This window comes from Triticum aestivum, chromosome 1D (genome assembly GCF_018294505.1).
Source record: "Triticum aestivum cultivar Chinese Spring chromosome 1D, IWGSC CS RefSeq v2.1, whole genome shotgun sequence".
Classification (NCBI taxonomy): Eukaryota; Viridiplantae; Streptophyta; class Magnoliopsida; order Poales; family Poaceae; genus Triticum; species Triticum aestivum.
Genome location: NC_057796.1, coordinates 461,305,927 through 461,316,741, shown reverse-complemented (window position 1 = coordinate 461,316,741; position 10,815 = coordinate 461,305,927). Strand labels below are relative to the sequence as shown.

At 51.1% G+C, this 10,815-nt stretch overlaps 2 protein-coding genes across 2 annotated transcripts; both read left to right on the top strand.

Moving 5' to 3' along the window:
• The first annotated feature begins 556 nt into the window (after positions 1-556).
• Positions 557-2,248, top strand: LOC123175612 (gallate 1-beta-glucosyltransferase 84A23-like). Its single transcript, XM_044590250.1, has one exon. The coding sequence runs from the start codon at positions 628-630 to the stop codon at positions 2,050-2,052; it is 1,425 nt and encodes a 474-aa protein (XP_044446185.1). The 5' UTR covers positions 557-627; the 3' UTR covers positions 2,053-2,248.
• Positions 2,249-5,084: 2,836 nt separating this feature from the next.
• Positions 5,085-8,457, top strand: LOC123175600 (sulfhydryl oxidase 1). The gene is made up of 5 exons (XM_044590246.1): positions 5,085-5,438; positions 6,923-6,947; positions 7,039-7,131; positions 7,595-8,089; positions 8,187-8,457. Exons 1-4 carry the CDS (start codon positions 5,137-5,139, stop codon positions 7,709-7,711), a joined length of 537 nt encoding a protein of 178 aa, XP_044446181.1. The 5' UTR covers positions 5,085-5,136; the 3' UTR covers positions 7,712-8,089; positions 8,187-8,457.
• Positions 8,458-10,815: the final 2,358 nt, after the last annotated feature.

Below are 10,815 nucleotides of genomic sequence, written 5' to 3'. Positions count from 1 at the left end.
AGTGACTTTGCGGAAGGTGGCATTTGACATTTCTGGACGCAGTTTGAACAGGGCGACTCGTCAAACTAGTGTTAACCTAAGGCCGATGACAAGAAGTTGCGCCAACTCGTGCACGTGCTGCATGCAGAGGCCGGTCGCGGCGACCAGCATCAGTTATGAGATACGTGCGGGTGCAGTACGTCCGCCGTAACCACAGTCGCGCACACAGTGATGAACCCGAGCTGCCTGGTCATTTATGTGATTACATGCAAAGTAAGGGGGTTTTCTGTAAAAAAAATGCCACGTCGGCGCCTGACAGGTGGCCCCCGCCAGTCAGATACACCGTCAATACGTGTTTATACACGGTTTAGACCTTTTTGCAAAAGTCTGGAGCAATGCTGGTACTGACACGTAAAAATTAGCAATCGTGGTACGAATCTGCATGTGATGCCTAATTGTGGTACTTCTGTGCAATTAACTCTCCTCTCTCCCGGCGCCGGCGAGTGCACAGAGCGAACTCCCCGGCTCCCTATATATAACATGCAAATGTACACCCAGTTCCACAGACACACGTACACTACCGAGTACGGTTGATCTCGTCGGCGAGGCCACAGACCAAACACTACACTCTCCTTGCGTCGCTACACGATGAGCTGCCAAGAGGGCGCCACGCCGGCGGCGGCGCAGCCGCACGTCCTCCTCGTGTCGTGCCCGCTGCAGGGCCACGTGAACCCGCTAGTCCGCATCGGCAGACGCCTCGCCGCCAGGGGCATCCACGTCACCTTCACCACCGTCCTCCGCGGCGCCATCCACCGCGGAGACGGCGCCTCCGTGTCCGCCGGCGGCGTCCGCTTCGAGTACCACCTGCGCGACGACGACCACGACAACGAAGACCGGGCGATGACCCCCGATGACATGCTGCGGCGCGTCGTGGACGTGGGCCCCGCGGCGCTGGCCGACCTGGTCCGGCGCCTGGCCGACGCCGGCCGGCCGGTCTCCTGCGTCGTCAACACCACCTTCGTGCCCTGGGCGCTCGACGTGGCCCGCGAGCTGGGCCTCCCCTGCGCCACGCTCTGGAACCAGTCCTGCGCCGTGCTGTCCCTCTACCACCACTTCTACGACGACGACGCGCCGTTCCCGGGCGCGGCCGAAGATGCGCCGGTGGCGCTGCCCGGGCTGCCGGCCATGTCCTTGGACGAGCTGCCGCTCATGGTCCGACCCGAGTTCGCGCACAACCTCTGGGGCCAGATGCTCCGAAGGCAGCTCGTCGAGGTCCGTGGGAGGCAGGCACCATCGTGGGTGCTCGTCAACACCTTCCACCAGCTCGAGCGCGACGTCATCGAGGCCCTACGGGCCCGCGACGTCGCCGTCACGCCCGTCGGCCCGCTCCTGGACGATGATGAACCGGCCGTGGGCGACGACGACGCCTGCGTGATGGCGTGGCTCGACGCGCAGCCGCCGCGCTCCGTGGTGTACGTGGCGTTCGGCAGCCTTGTGGACATCGGGCGGGACGAGACGGCGGCCCTGGCGGAGGGACTCGCCAGCACCGGCAGGCCGTTCATTTGGGTGGTGCGCGACGGCCTCGTCCACCTGCCGGAGTCCGTCCTCGCCGCCTGCCGCGGAGACACCGGCAGGATCGTGGCGTGGTGCCCGCAGGGGCGCGTGCTCCGGCACGGCGCGGTCGGGTGCTTCCTGACGCACTGCGGGTGGAACTCCGTCACCGAGGCGCTGGCGGCGGGCGTGCCGGTGATCGCGTACCCGTGGTGGTCGGACCAGTTCACCAACGCCAAGTTCCTGGTGGAGGAGTACGGGGTCGGCGTCCGGCTGCCGGCCCCGGTCACGCAGGACGCGCTCCGTGCGTGCGTCGACGAGGTGATGAGCGGACCGGAGGCAGTGGCAATGCGGGCGAGGGCAAGGGCGTGGAAGGAGGCGGCGGCGGCGGCGCTGGCCGACGGCGGGTCCTCGGACCGGAGCCTCGAGGCTTTCGTCGACTTCCTGCGAGCGCCTACAAGATCTGGTGGAGTTGACACGATTAGCTCGCCGGCAAAGCAGGGATCAGTCAGTTCGTTATAATTTCATCTAACAATAATCCGTCCTATCCCTTCGAGAACATTTTTTTGTTGAACCAATGAGGAGCTTGAACCATGCTCCAACACTTTCATTGTCCGACACCGTTGTATGGAAGGATATATGCTCTACGATTTGGCTCGTCACCCATGAAATGTGATTCGTACACATAATGTGGATAGAGCAAAGATATGCCAAATGTTGTCACGTCTTGTCTCCTCTCTTGGCTCCTTTTCTAGAAAAGACATTGGGAGCGCCTATGAGACCCTTTTGTTGTTGTTGTTGAGCAAGCCTATGCGACCTCCTTTTTTTTAGACAAATGCGACCTCCTGTACCCGACCAAAACTCAGCTCGCGGTGATGGGCCCTCTTGTTGGGCACTCTGGTTGCTAGCACTTGTATGCCACGCCATGCATCCATCTACTACCTCCTTTCCAAAATACATGACGCTTTGGTAGATGCTTTGCAACTCCCTGCAACAAATAAATTGAGTAACGGATTTTTAAGTAAACAATGGTTAAAATTGCACATATATTTCATAGAACTTGCACTGGTCTGCAATATTCAACACCAATTATATAGTTGTGTAACCTTTAGACAACAACATAATATTACTACACATAGTGCATAGAAATCGCATTACATAATTTGCATGTCCATGTACACGCAGTGTTCAAACAATAAAATAATAACGTTGAAGATTAATCGTCGCTAGACATGTCGAAAATAAATTGCATCTCATGGTGGTGGTGTAATATTGCTGGGTGAACTACTGGTTGGCCTCGACGTAGGCCTCATCCTGAATGGACCCGAGGATGGTGGTCTGCTCCGCCATCTCCATCGCTTGGGCGGCCTCGTACTCCGCCTCCGCCTCCGCCATGGCGAAGCCCGCAGCTTGCAGGGCCTCCTTCTCCGGCACCTCCTCTTTCTTAATGGGCTCCCCTTCCTCCTCCTCTTCATCCTCCGACGGCTCCGGAGGAAGGCCGGCGGCGAAACGAGCAGCCCACCTCGCCTACATCTGCTCTAGCAGTTGCACCCTCCGCTCCGGAGTTAGCATGGTGTAGGTGGTAATTCGGCGCCTCGGCATGCAAGTGGCGGATGAAAGTGAAAGTGCCAACGACAGCGAGGAGAAAGGAAAAGAAATGGGTCGGTTAGGGTTCTGATGTCTTCGTCTGGCTTAAATAGCAGGCTTCCTCCCTCGGCAGCACGCTCGAGCGGTGCCACGCGACGCGGAGCGGTGGAGGCGCCCGTTGGACCAGCGCTCTCTCCGCATCCCCGCATTTGCCCTATCCGTTGGTGCTACATGGCGGGCATGCCCGGGCGCGTTCAGGGTACCGGTCAATCCGGACGTTTGGCCCGGCTATGGGAGCCCGGTTGGGTGACCAAAACTCGTCCGGGCACTGACTGGACAACCCTTCCAGGCGTTTGGAGTGGGTACGGGGATCCGGTTGTAAATGCTCTAATCCTACGACGTTGTGAGGAAGATGGCCCTCCTTTGGAGGGTTCGGATTTGTCAAAAAGCACACACACATTTAGAGAGAGAAAATACAGAAACAAACACGCAAAAGACACGCGTCGCACGGAAGAGGTGAGTCACGGTCCCCCGGCTGAAACGAACGTTTCCCAAAGTCCAAACCAAAAATCTAAAAAGTGCTTACGCGCTTTTTAGTCGAACTGAGCGGCCGGCTCCGGGCCGCTCGATCTCGCTCGCGCGTGGGGCAGGTGCCACCTGGTCGGAGGCTCACCGCTGCGCTACCCCTGCTCCTAGCCTTCATCCCCATGTTGGTGTTGACATTAAATGTGTTCACACTAGTCCCATTAGATAGAGAAAACAGATCCACGTACTTTTATTTCGGAATTTCAAATTCTTTTAAAGTTGTATCTTTTAAACCACACGTCGGAATTCAGTTTCGTTTTCACCGTTGGATTCATCGCGACGAGATCTTTGAAACTAGATCCCGCATGGATATGTTTCAACGAAATCTTTTTGATGCCAACTTTGGTGCTATATGGTGCAACTAAAGTACTGCATTGTTTAACTTTAGTACTACATGGTGCAACTTTTTTAAAATCAGTTGGCTTGTAATTTAGTCTAGTTGTACACACATTGATGTTTTAGTTGGCTTATAATGTAGTCTAGTTGCACACATATTGATGTTTAGTTGCCAGAAGGACTAGTTGCACGCACACATGCTCAATTGGCTTGTAATTTAGTCTAGTTGCACACATATTGATGTTTAGTTGGCAGGACACTAGTTGCACACACATATGCGCAATTGACGCGGCAATGTAGTCTAGTTGCGCACACATTGACATTTAGTTGACAGGACTAGTTACACACATATATGCTCAGTTGGCGCGGCAATGTAGTCTAGGTATACACACATTGATGTTTAGTTGGCAGGACTATTGGCACACACATATGGTCAATTGACGCGGGAATGTAGTCTAGTTGCACACGCATTGATGTTTGGTTGACAGAAAGACTATTGGCACACACACATATGCTCAGTTGGCGCGGCATGTAGTCTAGTTGCACACATATTGATATTTAGTTGGCAGGTAGACTAGTTCGTTGAAACATACCCATGCGGGATCTAGTTTTGAAGAGCATGTTGCGAAGATTCCAACGGTGAAAACAGATCGCAATTCCGATGTGCGGATTAAAAGTTATGCCTTTTTAAAATTCTGAAACCACAAATAAATGCATAGGAGAACAAAGCGCATGCACTGAATGATATGGATGTGTTGCTATTTAATACTTTACGGAGAAAATGGATTAGATGAGAAAGATTTCCTGATTAGGAAAGGGAACAAAAAATTTCGTTAAATAACCGGCCGCTCGCTAACCATACTGGGCGGCTGGGCGCCGGCTAGACGCGTCTAAGTCCAAACCCTATACGGAGAGTTCGGGTTTGTCAAAAAGCACCCACACATTTAGAGAGAGAAAATACAGAAACAAACACGCAAAAGACACGTGTCGCACGGAAGAGGCCAGCCTCGGTCCGCCGGCTGAAACGAACGTTTCCCAAAAGTCCAAAACCCCAGGCGGAGGCGGAGGCTACAAAGTGTAGTCCTACTGGTCTAACTAATGACTATAAATCCCAGCACGAGAGCTTCGCGGGTGTCTCAAACGGAACACCGGAACGCCACCGGGCCGGAGAGATCCAGCCCCCGCCGATCCATGGCTCCCGCGGCGGCGCGGCTCCTCTTCCTCACCCTCGCCGTCGCCTCCTCCCTCGCCGTGGGCGCGGAGGCCCTCCGGTCGCTGGGCGTCGGCGACGGGGCCACCGCGCAGGGGGACTACGCCGTGGAGCTCGACGCCACCAGCTTCGACGCCTTCCTCACGGCATCGCGAGAGTCCTTCGCCGTCGTCGAGTTCTTCGCCCACTGGTCAGTCGGCCCCCGGCTTGATTCGCGTCTTATTTAATTCGACACGGATTGCTTCGATTCGATTCGATCGGAGCGTTTGATCTGGAATGGCGAGATGGATACGTACCGAGGATTCGGGATAGCTCGATGGCCCGAGATGTGACACGGAGTTTCATGCCGTTGTCGATCTGTCAGTCGCAAATAGAAACTGATTAGTTCGTCTCGGATTTCAGCAGCTGAATTGGAGTACGATATTAGCCCCTCCCGTGTAGTAGTTTTACTTGTACTTTCTTCGTGTTATGTCTGAAATCGCTACTGACCGGAACATGATGATTTTGTTAGCTCATACTAGGAATTTCCATTGATCAAAGAATATATTTTCTCAAATGCTAACGCCCACGCGTGTGGCAGTTTTGCAAATCGCCCACACGCGTGGATCACCGTCCAGTCGAGTTTGCACAAATCTTGACACATTGAGGCAGAATTTGCGTGCCACGTAGGACGGGGCTGGTGTGTGGGCGTTGAAGAGTTCGCCCACACGCCCGCAGCACGCGGTTTGCCAGCTGCGCTGTGTGGGTGAACTAGTTTCTGCCCACACAGCCATCACCTAGTCCACGCGCGTGTGGGCGAACTACTTTTCGCCCACACGACGCTCGTACGTTGTTGGATGGCAGCTGCAGTTACACGTACGTGGCAACTAGGTAACGCATATGGCAACTATGATTCGTTGCAAGACGACAATTGCAGTTGTGCATACGTGGTAACCATATAAACACACATGACAATTGTGATTAACCATACATGACAACTATGATTAGACCACACGTAGCAACTAGGTAAACACACATGGCAACTACTGTTTGACCATATGTGGCAAGTAGTAACCATGGTTTGATTACACGCGGCAACAACCATAAATTAGACATGACAACTATAATTAACCAAAACAGATAGAGTTGCCATGCTTTTACAACTACATCTGCCATCCCAGATAACTACATCTGCCATCCCGGATGGCAACTAAATCGTCATCCCACGGGTACCTAACGTAGTTGCGTCAGGACGTGTGGGCATTTTTGCTTCGTGCCACACGCACGGCGTGGAGACGAGTATTACTTGTTGGGCGTGTGGTACGAAGTAGCTGCGCCCACACGTGTTGGCAATTCTAATGTTTGCCCACACACAGCCCGTGTGGGCTGCCTCCTGCTCACGCCACACACGGTGTGTGGGCGGATGTCTAGTATGCCACACGTGTGGGCGTTATCGGCGTCCTATATTTTTTGTGTCCCTAGTAAATTGCTTCTTCCAAATTTGAATTCATCTCTGCCTACCATATTGTCCACTAATTCTACCATTGACCATGGAAAATTTGAAGGATTGACTGGCTTACCTTTGTGGAAACATACTCTTTACACCTGTTGGTACTCTATTTCAATCCTGCTTAATGCTATTTGTTACCGTCTTGTTTTATTTCTGCTAACTAAATGCTTATCGTGCTTGTGTAGGTGTCCAGCTTGCAGAAACTACAAGGTATTGAGCCTATGGTGGTAGAATGTATCATATGTATTCATATGATCTGGAAAGCCACTCTTGCTAATTTCAGTTTCTTCCTTACCTGCAGCCCCATTATGAGAAGGTTGCAAAACTTTTCAACGGTCCAGATGCTGCACATCCTGGGAGAGTACTGATGGCTAGGATTGATTGTGCATCAAAGGTACAGTACTTCTCATGAAGGGTGATAATTTTCATCAGACTGCTGAAGCTAAACTACTAAGCACTTTAAAGGGGATATTTTGGTGACTCTGTTACTGTAAGATGAGATAACCTAGAGAAGTACCGATGTGTATCTTCAGTTTATAGTTGTCCTCTTTGTTATTGTCACCTGAAGGCTAGAAATGAGCTTCTTCTCACGTGAAAGATTAGTCTCTCATTTGATTTATTTTAATTTCCATTTTTGTCACAAACCTAATAATGTACTCCCTCCGTCCAAAATTTTTTGTCTTAGATTTGTCTACTTACGGATGTATCTATTCACATTTTAGTGTTAGATACATCCGTATCTAAATAAATTTAAGACAAGAATTTTGGGACGGGGGGAGTACCAATTAGTTCCTCAAGCAGTGGTGTGCATTGGCATGCAGTGATGTTTTATTTCTTTTGAATGTTTGACAGCACAGGTGAACATAGATCTTTGCAATAGATTTTCTGTTGACCATTATCCTTTCCTACTTTGGGGCCCCCACCAAAATTTGCTAACACTAAGTGGGACTGGAAGCAAGAGAAAAGGGAAATAAAATTGATTGATGATGGAAGAACAGCAGAGCGTTTACTTAAGTGGATAAATAAGCAAATGGAAAGGCAAGTTTTTCTCCTCAATATTTCACTATCGCTAAAACTTCAGTTGATATGTCATCTACCGAACTATCAAAATTTTATGCACCTATATTTGTTGACTGTGTTGCTGAACTAAGTACACAGGTGTGTATATTTGGGCTAAATCTTATGTGTTTATAACTTAGATGCTTCTATGTTTTGGTTCGGTTCTACCATTACAGGCATGATGGATTTTATTAATACACCCTCTTTATGCCATGCACAGCTCTTTTACTTTGGATGACAAAAAGTATGAGAACGAAAATATGCTTCAAAACAATGCTTCATATCCTAAACAGGTACAACTGCATACTTTATTTGTCGAGCCAAAGTGCATAAAATATTGTGTCATGCACTAACAAGCAGTCTGTTGACGTACTTAATCTGTTGTCTTAGGTTGTTCAAGCAATTTACGATGTTGCGGAAGCAACAGCTCATGTATTACAGAAAAATTTGGAGCACAAGGTTCTACTTAAATGATCAAAATTCACGATTAAAAGTGGCAGAGCTAGCCCATGTGTGGAACGAGCTAGTTCAATGTTCTATGTTGGAAGAGTGAAGGGAGATGGTTTATGGGGGCTCGTTTGTCCACAAAATACTGTTGATTATTGGTACTGCTTAGTACACATGATTAGTGTACCACAATTTATGGGAAATATTATACTCAGTTGAATGTTGATCCAAAATGAGTCAAAGAGAGTGGTATGTGGTTTTTCTGGAACACTTGAGGGGTCTGTTGGGTAACGTAGTAATTTCAAAAAAATTCCTACGCACACGCAAGATCATGGTGATGCATAGCAACGAGAGGGGAGAGTGTCGTCCACGTACCCTCGTAGACCGTAAGCAGAAGCATTATGACAATGCGGTTGATGTAGTCGTACGTCTTCACGATCGACCGATCCTAGTACCGAACATACGACACCTCCGCGATCAACACACGTTCAGCTCGGTGACGTCCCACGAACTCACGATCCAATAGAGCTTCGAGGGAGAGCTCTGCCAGCACGACGGCGTGATGATAAAGTTACCGACGCAGGGCTTCGCCTAAGCACCGCTACGATATGACCGAAGTGGATTATGGTGGAGGGGGGCATCGCACACGGCTAAGAGATCAATGATCAACTTGTGTGTCTATGGGGTGCCCCCTCCCTCGTATATAAAGGAGTGGAGGAGGGGGAGGAGGCCGGCCTCGTAGGCGCGCCCCAAGGGGAGTCCTACTCCCACCGGGAGTAGGACCCCCCCCCCCCATTCCCTAGTTGGATTAGGAGAAAAGGAAGGGGGAGGAAGGAGGAAGGAAAGGAGGGGCCGGCCCCCTTCCCAATCGAAAACACTAACGCCCACACGTGTGGGCGTCTGGCAACTCGCCCACATGCATGGATCCTCGTCCAACCAATTCTGCACGAATCTTGGCGCGTTCTAGCAGTTTTTGTGTGCCACGTAGGACTAAGCTGGTGTGTGGGCATTCATCCGGTCGCCCAGTCGTCCTTTTTCACCACAGGGGGGGGGCTGGTGTGTGGGCGTTTAGCAATTCGCCCACACACCAGTTTTCACGCACGCAGAGGGGGCTGGTGTGTGGGCGTTTATCACTTCGCCCACACGCCCGTCTCCTCGCCCACACCCAAAGCTGGCAGTTGCCATGTGTTTCTGCAGGGTACATGGCAACTGCCCTAGCTTTGCTTGTAAGCAGATGGCAACTCTCTTTCACCCGAGTTGCCATGTGTTTTTGCATGGTACATGGCAACTGCCCTAGCGTGCACGTAAGCAGATGGCAACTCTTTCTCTTTTACATGGCAACTGCCCTAGCGTGCTTGTGAGCACATGGCAACTCTCTCTTTTACCCGAACATATTTTTTTGCCATGCCTTTTTGTAGTGCTACATGGCAACTGCCTAGTGTTAGTGGGTGCCAACTCCTAAAATTTTGAAATCATGGCAACTGCAGTAGACCAGACCATACATGGCAACTGCAGTTGAGTAACCATGACAACTGTAGTTGTCCGACATGGCAACCGAAGTTCAGCGACATGCCAACTACAGTTAAACGAACATGGACGAGGGTCTGGACCATGGCAACTGCGGGACGCGCGGTGATTGTCACGCGGGGCGTGCGGGACCACGAGGTATGAGGCCTGACGTACGGGGCGTGTGGGCGTTATCTATTTCGCGCCACACGCAAGCGTGTGAGAGGGATCGGGAGGGGAAAAAAGAGGTGTGTGGGCATTACTTGTTTTGCCGACACGTAGGTCTGTGGGTTGTTCCTCTTATACACCACACAAAATGTGTAGGCAGACCCCCTAACGCCCACACGTGTGGCACTTATCGGCGTCCCTTCCCAATTCGGATTGGGCTTGGGGGGGGGGGCGCCCCCTCCTTTGCTCCTTTCCCCTCTCTCCCACTAAGGCCCAATAAGGCCCATATGCCTCCCGGGGGGTTCCGGTAACCTCCCGGTGCTCCGGTATACTCCTGATCTCAACCGGAACCATTCCAATGTCCAAATATAGTCGTCCAGTATATCGATCTTTATGTCTCGACCATTTCGAGACTCCTCGTCATGTCCGTGATCATATCCGGGAGTACGAACTACTTTCGGTACATCAAAACACGTAAACTCATAATACCGATCGTCACCGAACGTTAAGCGTGCGGACCCTACGGGTTCGAGAACTATGTAGACATGACCGAGACACGTCTCCGGTCAATAAACCAATAGCGGAACCTGGATGCTCATATTGGCTCCTACATATTCTACGATGATCTTTATCGGTCAAACCGCATAACAACATACGTTTTTCCTTTTGTCATCGGTATGTTACTTGCCCGAGATTCGATCGTCGGTATCTCAATACCTAGTTCAATCTCGTTACCGGCAAGTCTCTTTACTCGTTCCGTAACGCATCATCTCGTGACTAACTCATTAGTCACATTGCTTGCAAGGCTTATAGTGATGTGCATTACCGAGAGGGCCCAGAGATACCTCTCCGACAATCGGAGTGACAAATCCTAATCTCGATCTATGCCAACTCAACA

What these genes read in the sequence shown, in the direction of transcription:
- LOC123175612 (XM_044590250.1), top strand. Translation starts at nt 628, where the DNA reads ATGAGCTGCCAAGAGGGCGCCACGCCGGCGGCGGCGCAGCCGCACGTC.
- LOC123175600 (XM_044590246.1), top strand. Translation starts at nt 5,137, where the DNA reads ATGACTATAAATCCCAGCACGAGAGCTTCGCGGGTGTCTCAAACGGAA. An exon ending in GTCGAGTTCTTCGCCCACTG is followed by an intron (nt 5,439 to 6,922) that starts GTCAGTCGGCCC and finishes GTGCTTGTGTAG; the next exon opens with GTGTCCAGCTTGCAGAAACT. An exon ending in GGATTGATTGTGCATCAAAG is followed by an intron (nt 7,132 to 7,594) that starts GTACAGTACTTC and finishes TTGACAGCACAG; the next exon opens with GTGAACATAGATCTTTGCAA.